We start from the raw sequence: 20,193 nt of genomic DNA, 5'->3' as shown, positions 1-20,193 counted from the left end.
CATGTCACATTAAAATCTACGTTGTTCGACATGTTTAACCGTAAATAACTATTAAATTGTGGATACTAATAGAGTTACCCAAATTTAGTTATCGCGCCACAAATTCATCGTTTATATTTACCATAACGAGTAATAATTTGGAAAGTTTAAGGCTTCAGTAATATAACCCTTATCGCAGTAGTAGATGTCCGTTGCCACGCGGCAATTTGAGGATCATTAATTTTCATTCATATCGTTATAAGGGTCGGACTTTGTTGTAAACGACAATAAATTTTCCATCGTAACGGTACACTTCAAAATAATCGGATTAAAAAGCAAAAAAATATGGAAAGTTATCAGAAATACAGGTATTGTAATTAATGTTTTTGTCTGGATTCAAATTTCTTATTTAACAATCGTTGGTACAGAAATCGTTGGTACAGAAATAAATACAAGGACACAAAATATCCTACTATACTGTTTATAATAGCAACAAAAAATATATTTCAGCAAACAGCCAGCTGTTTACTCACTTTTCGTTGAAATGGGCTATTTGATATTACTTTATGTTACCATAAAGATACCGTGGCAGCTCAAATACTTCAAAAACTAATAACTTAGTGTTGCACTAATGCAGAACTGATGCGAGTGGGGACTTGAAAGTTATTAGTCCAACATATCTTGCCAGACGGAGTTCTGTAATGTCACTTCAAACTCAGGATATTAGCGCTGTTACACCCGTCTACGTAGATAACAAGTTTCATACGCTATTGACGATATCTATATCCCAAGGGCACCGAGAACAAATAAGACACGTTGACTCAATGGACAGACGTGTATAACTGTTTAAACTCAATCGGACGGAAAACTGATAAGCAAGCATTGCGCAAAATTATTGTGGATGCACATAACGGTATCTCAAAGGTATTAGATACACACTCCAAAGGAGACAACGGTGAGACACAAATTAATTGTTTCGATTGTAAACATTAGTGAATCCATCCAAAAAAGCAGATAAAAGACGTCAAAACAAGCGCAATGAAGTCAATTCATGCAAATAACCCAGTATTGCCACAATTGATGACCACACTGATAGGTTTGAACACATAGCATATAAAAGTGAAGCACAAAATACCGACATGATTATGTAAATTGGCATCGAAATTTTTGAGACCACAAAGCTGCCCTTTAATGTTATGACAACGTACATAAACCTGGCAAGTTGACAGATAATTTAATAACGAGCGGCCAGGCCAGCGGCGATGCTCATAAAAGCAACAAGGTATGAAACTATTACTAACAGCCGAGCTGTAATATCACTTGCCACCGAGTATTTTTTCAACGTGTTACGTAAATTTATAATGCGGTTAAGTCCCGTAGTATGCAAATTAATATCTTTTGTTGAATGGTGCTCTGGTACTTCGAAAGCGACCTGTGCTGATTTATCGTCATTCTATTTTCCTGTATTTTATCCACTTTTAATGTTTCGCAAGAGCGCTTTTTTCTCGTATGAGTTTATAGCTTTGAGTTTACCAGATAGCCAGTCATAACGAATTCGATTACATTAGGTACATTTATTGACATACCGTTCATTTTATTGATTTCATAAACTATATTTTCCAAAATAATAAAAGTAAAATAAAACATTTGGCAAAAACTCGGTCATTGATTTATCGTCCCAAGTTTCCAGACATCTGTCTATCTCATTATTTATAATACGATTTTCTGTCTTTTTGTTTCTTATTCTATGTATTTTATTGTTGCGACTTCAATGTATGTGTCATGCCTGCGCATTTATGAGCACTCTACAGGTAGACTAGGACTTTCATGAATTCATGTGAAATACATTGTTCAATCTGTATTTGTTCCTTGAATCTCACCTCGAAGTCACGAAACGACTCGCCTACTTATGCTAGTAGGTAATCCTAATAAGACTGATAAATTAACTCAGAAATACAGTTCTTTAGGTAAAAGAAATCAAATATTCATCGTTCCAAAAGAAAGCAAACTTGTAATAAGGAAGAAAAATGTCTGCGTCTAAGCAAACAGGACACTAATTACTGGAGCGAGAATCAGGCTATTTGTCTAACGCCAGAGCAACAGTATTCACAATATTGTACAAATTACTGGAGACGTATATCTTTATGAGGACGAAGTAAATATCTTACGTAATAGGACCAAATCGTGACCGCAATTTGGAATAAGTATTGATATGTTCCTTTTAGATTTAATTAAATATATTTTCAAGCTCCAGAACAGAAACAAAATCTTTCAAGAAATTCTTTCTAGAATGTTCTAGAAAGGCTTCCTCGGCATAGTTAAGCCCCTTCACATCTTAAGCCATTTAGCATCATAATGACGCCGTACATCACACAAAGCGAAGTTTTGGCTCACATTTGGGAAAAGTTTTTATTGTATACAGCCATTTTCATTCGTGCATTGTCACTTTAAAGTTATAGTAGTTTGCGAAGAAACGATTTAAATTATTACCAAAATATTTATAGAAACCTTCCTAAAACCTCACCTTTGAATCTAATATTAATGTTAAATAAACGTTAATCTAATTTATTACTGCGAAATCAGACTAATAAATTGTAGCCTTCGTGTAATACATTTCTGCTGTCGTTTTAATTAACCAGAATTATTAGTAGCAGGCTCGTTTGAACAAAGAACAAGCGTTTATATTATTCAACTACGGCCCTTTTCGAATTTTATTTCCGATACCTATTATATTTTTTACCTGAAAATGTATCAAACAACTGAGTTCTAAGTCTGCTTTTTTACCTAATTCCAACACACAGTTTACTACGTACTTTATATAGCTGAATATTTCAACATAATATTATGTTATGTTAACCAAAAAATCAAGAGTTGCCTACTTGAAACATTAATTTGGAATCCAACTGCAGAAAAGTATTTAAAGGATCAAAGTATTATAAGGAGACGACAACTGAATTTCATTTACCATTCAGAATTTGGACTTGAGTAATCCTTTAATTTATTTTAGAGGTTAAGTATTGCGGTGTCTACTTCCAAATCCTTAATTAATAAAATGACATCGCTTTTGTCAGAAATGTTCAATAAAAATAAAATTTTATTTCAGTGGAATGGTAAACAAGTGAAGAATGTAGTCTGCAGCGAAAGTATACAATTGCATTCACCTTGCACTAGCGAGGACACAATCGTATTGCAATCAATAAAGTATTGGTACCGGTGACTTTAAGATGTCAGGTGTCCCTACATATTTCAGTTTCTCTTTTAACTCGCTGAGATGCGATGCGGACTGGTTGTTTTTGCAAACAATTCTAGTATTTCTTTTCTTGACATCTCTCAAGTGAAAATGTTTAGATATTTAACTCACCTATCATTACACCGTTCATATAATTTATTGTTATTATTTTGTGTATTAATAAACTGTGTACATTAAAATAAGGGATAAGGGAAATGCAAGCGTGAGTGACGAGTGCTGGCAGATGTTTAATTTCCCGTGAGGTCGGCTACATTATAAATGTTTGCCTAGGCTAGTGATTCATGCAATAACAGTTTTGGCTCTACTAATATTCGATTAAAATTTAATTAAGCATTTGAAGTGTTCTTGAGATTTCAGTAGTCTTTACGAAAAATCGTTGGACGCCATTACAAAAATGACACCAATTTAGAATAAAACAATTCCACCTCCATCTTAAGACTGTAATAAAATCTCAAAATGAACACTCCTTACAACTCCCAAAAGTAAAATGTCTGAGAGGAGGTAAGAGGTGAAAAAATGTCTTAAATTGTTCGTGAAATGGTTCAGCTTTGTCCATAGCTCACGGTAAAGGCACATATTATAGCATAGCACCTTCACAAAAGATATGAGATACGTACATAGATCTTATGCATGGTAAAATCTGCTTTGTCAATTTAGTCGTTGTCGTCGCAGACTGATTCCGTTTAGGGGCTTCCTTATACTACCTCTTTGCAGCCATTGTATTCCATATTGTCAGATTACGCGATTCCTAAAGGAAGGGTTTCTGCTTTGTTGAGGACTTACCCTCATTCCGCTTGAAGGCATTAGTTTTTGAGAGTTATTCTATGGCTTGTGAAAATCAACCGCAACTCCACCCCGCCATTATCGTAATAACAAGCGTTTGTTTAATTTGCCTTATATTTAGAAATAAATGGTAATCTATTCACATTATAATATTTCAATTATTTCTCCGGAATAATAATTTATTCTAAAGAAAGATTTCGTAAAAATATGACAGGAGCTGACACCCATTTCGCGTTCGAATTTGTTTCCTTGAATATTAAAATATGGAAACGACGAAAATAATATTCAATTGGTCAAAATGAATTTAATAAAAGCATTAAAAAGACACAAATTCACGTTATAAGAATAATCTATGAGGGCGGGGCTGTCACGAAGTCTGGTATGATTTTTTGGTTCCCGAGTTAATTGAGTTTTGTGTTTGAAGCCTACAATTTTTACAATATAGAAGTTATAAAGTGATTACCAGGCTGAAACATTATGAAGTTGTTATTACTCCGTTAGGAGCCTTTTTTAAGCAATTGAATTTCGCATTTTGGAAATAAGACAAACATTCGAGTCCCTGTTACTGTATACCTAGGTATACTAATTCAATATTTTGCTATAGGCAGTAGTTTCACTATAAACATCCTAATGATGCAACTGAATAGAATCATTACCATTTATACAAGCTGTAAACAACCAAATGTGAAGATAACCAACTTATATACCTACCTCTTTTAATATCTTCGTTATGCCACTAAGTAACAGTATTACACAATTTATTGCAAATTGATATTTATACCAATGTAGCGCTTTAAAACACGAGTAGACGATACCAGGATTTCCTCAGAATTACGGGTTCCTTACAACCGAAATTGAAATTCGTGGAGGTAGCGAGGTTAATATTCTGTTCTTAGATTGCCTTTAAATATCATTAAGTTGTCAGGACCAGACTGTTTCAGAATTATTATTTAAATATAGCAGAAATGTAAATATAGGCTGATAAATTCGTTCCATTGAAACATTTCTGCAAACAAACATCCATGGATTTTGGGCCTTGTCCTTTTAACCAAAAGTTATTAGTTTGAGAATAAAAAAAGTAGAACGGACTAAAATACAAATCATACTAATACAGTGATTAGTTTCACAACAATGGCTAGTCATTACCAAAAAGGAAATTCAATAACAAGGAAGCAATCTTCCAATAAATTAATCCACCAAAATATCAGCCCTTAAAGGAAAATATGAGGCACACATTTTATCCATTATTCATCATGAAGGAGCGGATACTGATTAAATTAGCCGGGAACTTTCTGCTACACACCATAGAATTATTTATGAAACCGAATACAGAATACACGTGACTGGTCCCTATGAATGGAATTAATATCATCAATAACGCAATTAGTAACCGCAACGCCTTTCTTTATTAGAACTTTTTATTCAGCCAGTTACAGAGTTTTTATCTTTATTCTTTTTCTAATTACGAATTTAATGTGAAAAGTCCCCTATTCGCACTTTCGCGATTCTTTCTCCTCAAAAACCAATTTAGGTGTCACTGTTGCCATTGTAGTACGCGCTTCTGTATTCATGAAAACGTTAAAAAAGGATTATTTTCGCTCAACGCCCTTTTTATACGCGTTTGATTTCAATGAAAGCCTCCCCCAATTCCGTTAAAAAGTCCACTATTTACTTGGCTTGCGGAATTAAATTCGGAAATGTGTAATTGGGAAAATGAGGATCTGAAAGATAACTTTCGTTGAACTATCAACAAAAATGAACGCTGATTGTTGATTAAAAATGCATATTTGAATAAATTTCATAAATAACATAAAATAAACGACACTTATCTGAAGTATGAAGTATACTGTGGTTCGGTCCAGTCTATCTTTACGCCATCCATCCTTATACGGTCAGCGTGGCTCCCTAAATACATCAATCTCCTCACATTACGCCATATTATGTACTAAGCCCCCATCAATCAAAAGCAGCTGCTATACAGTTACCGTTATATTATATTAGAATGATATAATACCGTAAATTGCATAGACGACTTTCAACACGTTTTCACCGCAATTTTAAGTCAAACTGGCGAAGGAAAACTATCGAGACTCCCACCAGTATCTCTGGTACACGAGTTTCTTCGAAATAAGTATACAATTACCCACTAATAAGCTCTAGTCTACTTCTATGTTCAAATGTAATTACTACATTAGTCGACGTAGACACATGGTTGGATTCCTTTATTTTGCTACATTTCTTGGCCTATTTCCGTAACCTAGTGTTAACATTCTTCTCACGTTTCTGTAAGATCACCAATAATAAGGGCTGAACTTCGGAAATACTGACAAAATATGTATTTGTTACGAAAAAACAGCTATCGCCCGCCATTAACAAGCTTTTCATAAATCATTCGATTTGGTGTTAATGTCACAAGCAAGGGACTTTCACCCGCGCATGGTTAGAGGCTTTTAATATTTTATCATCATTCTTCACGTCAAGCGAAGAGAAGTCGGAAGATGCAAATCTGCGTCATTGAAAATATGCTTCCCACCCGTCGTCGAAGGCTCTTGTAATAAATTAAGTTATATCAATATCATGATGGCACCACGCGTATACCTACTCGTGTCGCGGTTTCTCAAATCGGCATTCGTTCAACATTTCTTTTTTATAGAAACGACGGATTATCACCCTGATTCTCTTCATGAAAACCAAAATTGTCTTAATAAATAATTGAATATGTTTACTTGCCTAATTAATAAAATAAGTGATGATATGTTTGTTGACAATGTACCTGTGAGTGTGCGGCACAGTACTCCGGCGTCGGTTGTCGGAACGGGCTGTGCACGGGGCAGGAGGTGGCGTGCTGCGCGTGCTGCAGGTGGTGCGCGTGCGCGTGCTGGTGCGCGTGCGAGTGATGCGCATGGGGGGGATGACGGTGCGCGAGCCGCGCCGGCTGCGGCGCGTGCCTCGCACACAGGTGCGTTGCGCTGCCATGGTGCTCAGCGAGCGACAGCGTCGAGCAAGATGGCCGCCAGTAGCCACCCTCCTCCATGTCAGGCCCAGGGGGGCATCGCGCCGCGCCGCAGCACGCGCAGCGCCGGGCACACGTCAGCGCATGCCGGCGCGCCTCGTGCGGGCACCAGTCGTCGCGCTCGCGGCCCGACACCCTTTCCGATCGACGTTACCTCTTCCGCTAGCGTCTCCGCTGAGCGGACAACCGCCAGCCGCGCATCCTCTCATTCGCACAAGAAGTACCAGACACCTCGGGCTTCTCCACACGTGTACGTTAATAGTTACCGCACTTTGTTTATATCACTGCACTTAAAAATTCAATTGCGAGTAGTCCTTTCACCAGCTCTGCATACTAAAGCAGCGCATTTCTCGCAATAATATACACAAGACTCCATCACTTAATCCTAAATTTTGTTTTGATTTCCTCGACCTTTTCAAAAATCACTGCTTGCATAGTAACGATTACATTATTGTAAGTGTAACAAGTAAACTGGGGAAAGCTAAATACATTTCTTAAACTATTCAAACAAAGACCGAGTTTCAGGTAGTTGCAAATTGCATATAGAACGTAATAACTGCATGCCATGTAATGTTCACAATGGCTTAAGTTTGTCTTTCCGCTGGAGGAAGTAACCGCGCAGACCTGTTTCAGTTCGAGGGCAAACAGTATTCGCCAGTACGCTTCCTAAGTTTCTATTCAGCAGAATGCAAGACCGCATTCAGGTTCGATATCAAAACGTCTAAATCCAACTTGTTCAACAAGAAACTTATAAGCGGTGCTAAACCACATAGCTCAACTAAGTACATAGTTCAAGATTGGAGCCACAAAGTTTTTGAAAAACTATGGATGAAAAAGCATGAATGGGATATGGATGAAAAGTCTGCAATATACGACGGAAATCCACGACTGGAAACCAAATTAAATAAAGAAGAAATAATTCCACAAGCACTAGGCATTTGCCGTTGTGGCAATTCGCAATTATTTATGTGGAGCATACAGGTGTGCGGAATATAAAGCATTTATTCCAAAGCCAGAGCTGTACAAATGAGAATTTAGGCTCAGACTTGGCTCAGGTTTGTCGCAGTCTCAGTTCGAAGCTTAATACTACCTCGAGTTCGGTCCCACTTTCGGATGATTCCTTGACTACGAAATTAGATAGAGCTATCAAATCGTAATCGCTAAAAAGTATTTAGCGTTATGAGACTTTCCATAAAATGTTAAGTACGTATATCCAGGGCAGGAACATACAATAAGCTCGTGTCACCTTTAAAAATGTATTGTATCTAGGAGTAGATTGCGCAGCACGTAGTTTACGCACCAAATAGTTGTTACATCAGGTTTGGTCAATAAATAAGGGTCTCACGTACGCTGAAAGTGAGATAGTAGAATAATAGGGTACGGAGTTACGAGAGGTCCCCCAGGCACCCGACTTGCGTGCGGTAAGCCGCAGTTTAGGTCTTAGCGGCTGGGCGTACCTGACGAATCCAATTCCCTACTTGATATCACTCCCGAGGGCATGTAACCTTTACAAATAGATTGGAATCTTGTTTGTACACTGAATTATTGAATTCGTTTATACACGAATTGTTATGGATAATATTGCGGAAGCTAAACCTTCATAGGTAGAATATTGAATGGTAAATTAAACCTGGGTTCTATAAAAAAGGAAAAAGACAGACCCAACATAGCCATGTAGAACATGCCCAAGGTATTGAAATATAACTCAGGACACAAAACATCAGAAAAATATACGAATATATGATAAACTTTTCCGGATCGAGGAGGAATGGCATCATTTATATAGTGCTGACACTTTTTACTTTCTTTTTATGGATTGATAGGGCTTTCAAATACCGGATTTTTTCAATTCCGATATCAATACCGGTATTCAATATTTCAATACCGTGATCACGTGATTACGGTATTGGCGGTCATGCAAATATTGCAATACTCCAGATATTAAAAGTCGTCGCTCCTTTATGCATCTTCGAAGTGCTTTTGCATGATTTTGGCTTACGTCATTAGCTTGACCATCTAACATACATTTTAGAGCAATATCCGCTTTTAGTAAATTGGCATCCCGTTTACAAATTTCTAATACAGTTACTTTGACTACAGAAAGGCTGTTGTAAATATTTTTAATATTGTCAAATCGAATTCGTCTAATTCGAAATCGGAGTTTAATTTAAGATCGATTAAAACTTTTAAAACAATCCTTTAGTTTCAAAAAGCATCCAATCATAGCCCCGACACTATGACTAAAAATGAGATTGACTTCATCATGACGAACAAGAAGCACATAGAAACGTCTCCGTGATCAATAGGTTTAATACCGGTAGCGATTACCGACTTGTCTGAGGCTCTCTGAATATCAACTTCAAGGCCGAACGTTTGCGTCTGATGAAGGCCAAGCTCCGACCAACACTGCTCCAAACCATTTCAGGATCTGAAACGTTCCAGTCAAATTTGGAGAACCGATTTGCCGCCGTGGAAACCACAACAGACGTTAACCAGAACCACGAATATGTGGTTCGGATCCTCAGGGAGGAAGGTTCGAGATTCTGTAACATGCAGCGTAAGGGCAAGAAGTCGAAGCTTTCGGAAGAGACATTAGGGCTTATGAAGAAACGACGTGAAAACCCGCTTGTCACTTCGTCAGCTAAGCGGGCTCTCAACCAACCAAACAAAGGCTCTAAGCGACCTCCGGTGCTCTAATACTCTTGACATTGAAAGAGCAATTGAGCTGAATCGGGGGTCAAAGGTGTTCGTACAATCTCTTGGAAGACGTCACTTGACGAAGCTGACCACAACAAGTGGAGAAGTCATTTCTTCGGTGCCGGCAGTCCTTTCGGAAGTGGAAAACTTCTATGGCCAGTTATACGCATCGCATGCATCTCGACCTGATCCCGGAAATGAGGATTCTAGAGCCACATTAACACGTCATTTCACCGAAGACCTGCCAGAAGTCAGCAGTGGCAAAATCGAGATCGCTCTGAGACAGCTCAAAAATGGAAAAGCCCCTGGCGAGGATGGCTTTACAACGGAGCTATTAAAAGCAGGAGGTAAGCCCGTACTGGGGGAGCTCCAGAAGCTTTTTAACGATGTCCTGTTTGAAGGGAGAATTCCAGAGACGTGGATTAGGACTGTTGTCGTCCTGTTCTTCAACTTCAACTGTGTCTAGCATTTGTGGACTATGAGAAGGCCTTTGACTCGGTTGAAATCTGGTCTGTTCTGGAGTCCCTGCAGCGTTGCCAAGTAGATTGGCGATACATCCTAGTGATGAGATGTCTCTTTACTATTGACTAACAAAACAATCTTATTTAATACAACTTCCTGCTACTTATTACAACAAACCACAATAATTAAAATTATAAAAAGATGTAATACCGTAATCACGGTATTGGCTCGTCAATACCGGTATTGAAAAAAGACCAAAATATATCCGTGATCACGGTATTACGGGATCCCGTAATACCGGTATTGAAAGCCCTAGGATTGACACATTGGCAAGGCACAATTGCAGGCCATTTTTTTCTGATATCAGTTTGTGGTAAGATGGATAACCCATAGAGTTTACAACAATCGAATAATATGTTGCCCACATGGAACAATTTTATAAAGAAAACCCTGCAGATAACTTACCATTAAACACACAGATAAAATATAGATCACTCATTAATCTGACACGAACCTAAAAATCGCATCTTAAAAATTCTAACGAACCGCACCAAAGAAAAATCTTAAGCACAATGGTTTAGTGCACCCAGCATTAATTTCCCGCGAGACTGCAGGCATAAAATATTCAAGTCGTGCACAGGCGAAAGAATTCGCTAGCGGTGCACGTTTTTAATTGGAAAAGGGAAAAAATTAAAATACCAGCCTACGCCATAGGCCGGCTTACGGATCGATGGAATTAGGGGAATATAATAAATCTCATGCAGATCAGTGGAGTGTGTAGAACAAATGGGTAATTTATTCAGTCGGTAACTTCCACTGCACCAAAGGAACTGCCTTAACCGTAGAAAGCCTAGATGGCATAGATTTGTGGAGACCTCGACAGCAATTTACTGGAAGAACTTATACACGATATTCTTTAAGAATAGTCCAATTAAAGCAATTGTATCCAAATTATTCGAAAAATCTTAAAAGCAAAATTCAAAGTGAGGTATGGTTTGTAGCAGACAGCCTTGACCCGAATGTGGTTCATTAAATTTCACAGCCTCGCTTATGCCAATTGCTGAATGACAATTAAAGAGGACCTTGAGAGTAACGGCTGAATGGAAACCGTATTTTTTTATTATCCTGTTACTTATTTTATTAGGCATTCAAACAAAATATGGAACAGAAGGTAACACTGAGGGTAACCGTACTGATTCGTAAAAAATAACCAATTTTGATATTTGGTTCGTGACAAAATGTATACCTCAATGCAATTTATTCCTGGTGCATAGTATGACAATGGTGTGGAGCGCCATCCAGCAGCATAAAAGTAATATGCACTTAGTGCTTACATGAAATATCATCCATTACAGTAATTATATAAATATTATGTGAACTGTGATTGCTATTTAATATTCATTGCTATTAATTAAACAACAGACACAAACCATACAGTGGAAGTTATATTCAAACTACATCCCTCTTATTATAAAAACTGCCGCAAGTAGTGGTTTAAACCCGACTGAAGACGTCTTGGTTTGTTACGGTACTTACGATAGTCTTTACATCCTTATTACAAAACGTAGACTAAGAGAAGACTGTTTAGTACTTCGATTTGTCTATGGTTCAAATAATATCCACAGATTATAAGCAACAAATATTTAAATCATTCGTTCAATCGTTCCGAATTCTATGCGCCGTTCCTTTTTACATTATTTTGTTAAGTCTATTTTGATGAAAAATAAATAACTATGATAATAAAAAAAATATCTCTGCAGTTGAAAATATTACTTTTTATTATTTAAAGGTAATTTTATATTTCTAGTATCTTTTAACGATATACATGATCCAATTATTCTCTTTTAAACAACTATCGAGTTTGCGCGTATAACGGAACGTCAGCGCGCGTATCCGAGTTGTTTTGTTTTTAGGTTAGAAATAATTTGGATTCTTTTCATCCCGATTTAAATGATTAAATAAGACGTTGTGCATCTAATTAGAACCTCTTCAAAATTAAGTGCACAATAACTTACACACAGAATATCGTGTGCATTAAATTACCAAAAGAAAATGAAACATTTGAAACAACATAAAAGTAGAAAATTATATTTTATTCCGATGTCTATTTATACAGTCAAATGCACTGATACATGTTGGACACTGTTCTTCATCACACAATCTTGTTCCCTTTCTCATCTAGGCATTTTTGTATATTTTAGCAAGCTTCCAGTCTTTTACAAACATTGCATATTACTGGCAGAGATACGGCGTGCAAAACGCCAAAATAGTCTTGAATCTGTAAATAAACAGTAGACTGTATGATAATCTGATAGATTTTGAGTGGTAGTTTATGCGTGGAACATAAACAAACATCCATAATAAAAACTTTGACTCTTATACAATTAATTAGGATGTTTTGGCAACCTACTTGCACTGTAAAGGCTACTTACTTTATGGCGAGCCCAGTTGAGCATCATAGGATCATCCTGGATTATCATCATGCATTCAATTGACTATTATTTCGAAAAACGTAAATCGATATTTATATCGAAAATTGTCGTCAGGTAATTTGAAGAGATTTTGTCGATGTCGCATTCTGTTCGGTCCCCAGACACTCTCAATAGTATTCTAACACATCCAAGTATTCCAAATCACACATATTTATATCCACTTTCGGTTTTTTTCATCACAAAACAAATAACCTCAAAAGTAAATAATGTCGGAATTTGACGTTTGTCGACTAAGTACTGCAGTTAAACTAGGGGGCTCGATGGTTTATCTTTTGTACTACAGATAGTAATAGGACTTGCGATAAACTGCGTTTTGTAATAACGTTTTTTCAAGGTCGTACTTATAGGTGGATTAAAGGTAGTACAAAAGCCGATACTTATTTGATACCGCGTTTTATAATAAGAGGGCATATGTACATCCCGTTTTTGTAAACAACAATAATACTAGAAAGAGTATCTGTCTAACACTGATAGACGGGTAGATAGAAACTAAAAGAAAGGGCACCCTTATTAGAAAAAATCGGGGAACTGTTTTGCTCTTTTGTGGATGTAAATGTCTACATTACAGTAATGAATGTATGCTATCAATAGTATCTTTAGAAACAAACATGTTTACAAGACTTCCACGTGTTATTGCAAATGGCATAGGCTGAAGAAATACAATTCAGAAGGTCCAACTGTATTACATGTAAGATGGTATTGTAGTACATACACAAATCACTGTAAAACCATTAATAACTTCCAGAGCGAGTAAGTAAACAAATGATGCTTATTTGATATTCCCTATTGAAATTCACTTCCTGCTAAAACATCGGAAAATTCCCTCAAGAGTTGCAGAACATCATGAATATGTATAAGTTGGGTGGGAATCACTGCCAGAACTCGAAACAAATAGTAAGGTATACAGATCGCTGACTGCTGCAGTCCAGAATTGGGTCAGTGGGTCATCAGTTCGCAGTTGCTGTCATACAATGAGATATCTCTGCAGAGCCGACCGGGTTTTGCATCAGCTGTCCGCTGCCGAATTCCCCTGGCACTCAGGACAGGGAGAGAATAAAAATTTCACCAACTGGATTTGGACGCGATGAATTTGAAATTTTCTTTCAAAAATGTCCACAACTGTCGGCGACGACATCACTTTATTAATTTCAGTCACGGTGCTCTTCCCAATCTGGGTCGGTGAAAAATATAGCCAACGGCACAGCTGAACACGATAATGAAAATAAATCAGCGAAACGCCGCGTGCCTTTGCATCGTAAAACCTCGATACGTGCCCGGACCACTTCGGCGAGACGCGGAAAAACCGCAGTCACTGTTCGTTTTTCGAGGGTTAAGTCAACAAGCTCTAATGGAAACATAATACGACCATAAGTACGAGGTACCTCTATTTTGGGTCGCGAAACAGAAAATGATGCGGGAGGGCTTTTGTTTATTCTTTATTTGTTTTACCCCTGAAATGTGGGTTTTCGCTGACTACGGCGTAAATATAACTTAAGTAAACTTTCAAGCATGAAACGTTAAATATGATGAATATAAATATGAGAAAAAGAAATAACTTTAATATTAGCTTGAAAAGCATGAAACGTTTTAGAACAACAAACCTCAAAAAAAAAGAAATTCATGGATGTTTTGGCAATGGAGATGCTCCATAAAAGCAATAAAAGTACATATCACAGTAGAAATTAAAACGACCATTTCCACTTGTGACACATAAAAAATAATAAAGCTTCTACAGGTACGCGGGTACGGTAGAACTTTTATTTTTACAGCAATGCATAAAAGTCACTTTATGTCAGCCGTGTATTGAAACAGGGTGTCACCTCAGGCAGTAAGGAAAATGGGTCATGGTCCATGGTGCTGTTGACTAAACGCACCATCAACTGAAAATTAAAGGTATTTCAATGACTGAATACCAGGATGATTTTTGTTTTGTTTTCAAAATCAAATATTTTGTGTTATGATTATGTACGATTATTTTGAGTGCAGTAGCAAAAAAAGCATTGATTTTTATTTTCTTTTGCAAAAGCACACACCAAATTAAGGTAGTCTGATTGTCATCTCAAATAAATTTCAGTAGTTAGATCATTAATGAAGAGACAATAGCTAAAGAATTTCTAAGAATGAATTGGTTAAATATTTAATTACTCGCGGTTTACAGAATTAAGACAAATGTGTAAATAAATACACGATCGGTACGAAAAATGTACATTGTTAGGTGAAAGATCGTTTTTATCACAAACATTTTTGACGTAAATGTAATTCAAAAATATTGGACAAACGAAGAGGATTGATACTTCCAAAAGTGATAATCGAAAAATAAGATCTGTCCTCAAGATAATAATTTAATTATGTGGATTTGCGGAGTTTTTGGGAGATACGAATGAAACATAAAATGAATTATTTTCTTTGGTTTTACCTATCGGACGATCCTTGGTTTGCAAACTAAGCCAATTTAATCCGACAAACGGCTCACTCGCGCAAACTAAATCCTTTTCAATTTCTCGAACGCTTATCGCTGGGGTGTAGGACTTGGTTGCGGCATTCGATACGAACTTGCACGAAGCTCTATAAAACGTTTATGGGGTATTAGGTTTTAAGAAAAGAGCTTAATAAAAAGGAAATTAAATGGCCAATTCCATAAAACGATAAAATTGACTAACTCCAAAGCTTATGTCATAATAATAAATCGAGTCACAAGGAACGTCTGGCAAACCTATCCAAATATCCAACTCATCAAAAGGTGGACGTTTCCTAATCCTAGCAAAAACGGATTGCAGTAAAGCCTTGACGGTAACCACAGACACACTTAACACCGAAATTTAGAAAATGAACGGACTGAGACGGGTCAGCATTAGATTATACCTCGGAAACGTATCAACGAAAGCTCCCATGAAGAGGGTAACGAAATGAGGTTATACATTTGCGAGTCGAATTAAGTTCGGTGAGGAATTTTAATTTGAAAATTTGAAGTGCTCATTTTAATCAAATGAATTTAGAGGTTGTAATTACTGATTTTGTAGATTTAGTGCTTTCATTTATAGGTCAGCCGTAGGTATAAAATGTATTAATAAGTATAGAAATATGATCTGGACATTCGCATGACATCACATTCATTGGAAATATCAATATTACGAAAATGCTAGAATTGAAAAAACAACAATAACATCCAACATTCTGGGAAAAGGCAGGTCTGTCATAATATTTCCAATCACAGCCAAAACTCTCCCGTAAATCAATGAAGTTCGGATTTGTAAATCCCCAAAAGGCTTCCTAATATACGCCAGGATACTCGTAGGGATTACGACAGTTAACAAGGACTTACATGGGATCCCAGTCGATATGTAGGCGATCTACAAAGAGAGTACCTAATGTCAGTGGCCTGCCAACTGCGAGACTTATCATGAAGTTGAATATTGTCATCTTTCTTTTTGCACTGTTCTCAGACATAAAACATGAAATACATTTATACATTTCGCCGAATAAAACCTCTATGGGATATTTAAGGTAGTAAATAAAACTCTACTACGTTATATTAGAAAAACCTACCCAGCAACAGCTTGTAACAATTGATAAAGCCACCCTTTGTGAGATAAGCATGACAAAATGTACGTATTTTGAATACCAATTTTCACGGTACATTTATCACTAGACACACCCTACATGAACTTCTTAATAGCTTTTTCGCAATACTGTCTTTTGGTAGTCACTGAAAGGGTGTTGAATGTTTCAAATGCGAAGAAAATCAAGGCACTACGAACAATACACGTGATTGGCGCGCACACAAATGTAGCTCACTGACATCGTCTACGCGGCGACCTCTAGACATCTCAGGTGACTACGGACAAGTCGTACTTAGAGATACATCACATTTCGCCACGGCAACGAATGTAATTGCCATTTAACGAACAAAAAAGCTACAAGAACCTATCGCCGGCACCGGCAGCGTCAACGTTTAAATTGATGATGTTTTTGAAAAGGTCGATTTGGTGATATGCACTGTTTAGATCCTTGTGTGGTTCGAGTGTGTCGATGCGGTCGTTACTTACAATAGTGAAGTTTTAGCACCTAAAATGCCACTATTTAGTTAGTTGTTGAGCGTAATATGAGCGGGTAAGCGCGTGGTGGTTCCCGCTTGGCGCGACGTCGACTGGCAGTCGTCCGGGCGCTTCGGAGGCTGCGCGAACCTGCCTCCCCCGCCTTCATTCACTCCACTGTTGAGGCCCAGCTCAAAACAGCCGGACTTTTAATGCGGCATGTGCTCTTTTCACACAAAACAGAGGTCCAACTCGTGTCAGCATTAGAGATTCAAGATCAGCTGAAAAAGGATTTATGATTTCACAGTGCCTTAACGATAGTTCCGTGTAAGCAAATTGGCCTATACTTAAATTAGAGGTTAAGGCTCAGAATTTTCAATTTTTTTAATAAAAAGATGCCTGCATATTATTACACATAGCAGAAAATATTTAAACATTTTACTATCAGTCCATTTTATAGGCACTTATAAATAATAGATCCATGAAATTAACATATCTTTTAATATCGTTCAAAATTGATTTCACTGAAATAGGTACTCAAACGTTTATCGAGTTCTGTTTGCCAGGCAAATTAATCAATCGACCTATCAGAGAAACTAAATTTAGACCTCGTTAAGCAATTAGAAAGAATATTAAAGGAGAATGCCCGTTTTGTTAGGAGATTTGGGCCCCCAGAAAAAAATTGCGTGCCATGGTGGTTTTAACTTTATTTTGAAGAACTACAATTACCTATTCAGACCCTGAAAACAATTTATAATTTTTCACCCTAGTTTCCGAGAATTATTGAATTTTTTCCTGATGAAGAAATTGAGGTTATTAGACAATATTTTTTCAAAAACAATTTGCGTTAAAACAATAAAATATTTTTAGTATTAATATTGATTCCCAAATGAAATAAAAACATCAGATATCATCTTTTCTTGCTAAATAATATGTTAAACTGCTTATCTTGCAGTCAGCGGAAGTAGGTTTTGCTGGCACCAGTAGAAATAAATATACTTAGGGCTAAATTGGTTGGAGGAGCATGTGGCTACGTTACAACAACCACAAGGAGATATCTTAAGTTAAGCTACTTGGTCAGATTGCACTTGGGTGACCATCCATTACAAACTTCAGCTGGGTGGCTGCTAGTACTTACATTTAAACTGCTGATTCTGGGCACATTATTTATACTTGTTATGAGTAGCTAGAATCCAGCAAGTGTGACAACCACTTACCAGGAGGTGGTAACATGTTATAACCCAGTGTATCGGGTGTGGAGGTCAGATGGGCAATCACTCTTTGAGCAATACTGTATTCAGCTGCATCGGATAGACTAAAAGCCGACCCCAAGATTGTTGGCAAACTGCTAGGTACCTAGTATATACTATGTATGACATATATGACAGCATCTCCTGCAAGCGTCATAGTAAAATCACTGCCCTGCTACTTAGTAAGATCGCTGTGCCATTCATGATTAGCTGTAGTTTATTTTAGATAGGGCTTAATTATAAAGGAGTTTAAAATATAGTAAATGCTATACAGACGTTTAATAAGAAAAAACACAACCAATTAAAATAATATACATTTATTCTTTAAGGAATATGTTGTCTAGAAATTGTGCTGGAGCGCTTATATCATTAAAGCGGTGGCAGTGATGGTGGTACAGGAATCATCATATCTGAAATTATTTTTCCATCCATGATACCAGTCTCCGGTGCAGACTCCACAGTGTGTTGGCTACTGACAGCAACGGGTGGCCTCCGGACTTGTCTTGATGCAGCCGCCCAACAAGGAAGACAAACTCGTTCCAAATGCAACACCTAATAACAAAAATATTATATTTAGATACTTGATATTCATTAATATTTAATTAGTTCAACACACATACATACATATGCATTCATACATTAGGTTTAAATAAATAAGAATAAACACTTACGTGATGTGCTGGTGTCCATCTTAGTATAACATTCCTTTGAGGACAATCTCGACTGACTCTATGAGTTCCAAGACTTGCTATTGACAAGCCACATGCGTAGCATATGTTTAGGTGTCCACAAGCAGGGGATACAAGTGACAGATTTGAGTTAGATGCTGTCTGGTTTTGTAATAATACAAAACATTTCACACACAGGATATCATCAGAAGATATCTGGAAAAAATGACAAAATAAAATGTAAGGTAGTTTAGACAGTTTAGACACGTGTGAAATCCACAAACATAATAAAACAAACTTACCAATGTAGGTGTTACCCAGGATCTTAGAAGGATAAGCATTGGTTCATCTATTTCTTCAATTTAACGTCTACGAAGATTAGGCGCTATACGTAAAGAGCAATTAACACACCGGCGAGACAAAGAGTAGTTTACTCGACTTCTACCAGGTGCAGACATTTTTCCGGAGTAAAACAACAATATCACTAAAAACAAGAGTCCAATGCTCACGAGTCAATGTGCTCACTTATCACTAGGAAAAGAGTCCAATATCTAAAAAAAAACCACTGGAAGCACGAAAACGATCAGCTCGACAGTTTTTACGCAAATTGTAACGATCAGAAGCAAATACGGAGGAATAAATTCAACTCTACGCATAACAACATGATAACAACCGGCACGAAAACAATTTGAATGACGTATTGATTTGACAGATAGACTCGCGTTCCGAGTTGATGTTACCATGTTAAATATTTTGTTAATCGATTTCCTAAATCGATTTATTATAAATAATATCATTTACTAATTATTGTGTTATTGTTGTATTCCATGCATGGTGTTAGGTGTAACCGTTTTATAGATATAGTTTAGTGGTGACTTTTGTTAGTGTTGATATTTTATTGTTTGTGCAACAGTTATAAACAGTTTTTCTTTCTTCTTTTCTTCTTCACTATTTACGAGTGCATACTTAATATTTATACTTGTACATTTTGATATAAGAGAAAAATGTTATTTTGCAACCTAATTCTTCGCTACAAGACAGAGACCGCCCACATTTTTTTTAAAGTGAAAAGTCTTGGTTTGACCATCAAGGGCGGATCCAGCTCCGACGCCAAAACACAACATAATTGTTTTTTGGTGAGCTAAAATCATCGGATTGGCAACCCCTCCCTTGGGTGGAGTGTAAAATATTGTCAGACTTTTACTGACTATTGTAACTTCATCTTGGCACTTTTAGTGACTTAAATAGAAATATATTTTATCGATATTTTCAATCGATCACCTCGTTCATTTAAATGATATAGTCTGTCGTCTACCTGGCAACATTCAGGTTAAGATTTAATGGCGGAACTAGCTTAGATTCAATAAAATAAATATTAATTATGTTTTTCAATGCTAGGGTACAAGATATTCTGAAAAAAAATAATTAGTTTTATAAAATTAGGACTTGATTTTTAATAATAAAATATTCTTGACACTCTATCACAAATAAGGGGCCCAACGGGTGGCAATGTCCTTTGAAACGTAAAATCTTTCAACTTTATTTGATAAAATAACTGCAGAACT

The 20,193-nt window shown here is 36.9% G+C and overlaps 1 protein-coding gene and 1 long non-coding RNA gene across 8 annotated transcripts in view; both read right to left on the bottom strand.

The window, feature by feature from the left end:
* The window catches only part of LOC110373296 (peripheral plasma membrane protein CASK), a 216,472-nt gene that overhangs the window by 160,502 nt on the left and 35,777 nt on the right, over nucleotides 1–20,193 (bottom strand). Inside the window, exons 1-2 of one of the 7 annotated variants that reach the window (XM_064037745.1) lie at nucleotides 16,723–16,865; nucleotides 6,786–7,410 (exon numbers count right to left, since the gene is read on the bottom strand). The exons of 3 other annotated variants lie outside the window; for them this stretch is intronic. In XM_064037745.1, coding sequence (XP_063893815.1) covers nucleotides 6,786–7,046 — 261 coding nt within the window. In that variant the 5' untranslated portion in view covers nucleotides 7,047–7,410; nucleotides 16,723–16,865. Of the gene's footprint in view, nucleotides 1–6,785; nucleotides 7,454–16,722; nucleotides 16,866–20,193 lie in introns of those variants that run through there. 3 more of the 7 variants (XM_064037742.1, XM_064037743.1, XM_064037744.1) reach the window with 3 other exon arrangements.
* Nucleotides 18,371–19,315, bottom strand: LOC126054743 (uncharacterized). The gene is made up of 3 exons (XR_007511072.2): nucleotides 18,931–19,315; nucleotides 18,632–18,844; nucleotides 18,371–18,512 (listed from the first exon to the last, which is right to left on the bottom strand). It is a non-coding gene; the product is annotated as an uncharacterized LOC126054743 (long non-coding RNA).

Source organism: Helicoverpa armigera, chromosome 14 (genome assembly GCF_030705265.1).
Source record: "Helicoverpa armigera isolate CAAS_96S chromosome 14, ASM3070526v1, whole genome shotgun sequence".
In the NCBI taxonomy this organism is placed as follows: domain Eukaryota; kingdom Metazoa; phylum Arthropoda; class Insecta; order Lepidoptera; family Noctuidae; genus Helicoverpa; species Helicoverpa armigera.
Note: the sequence above shows the minus strand (reverse complement) of the source record. Positions and strands in the feature narration are given on the sequence as shown.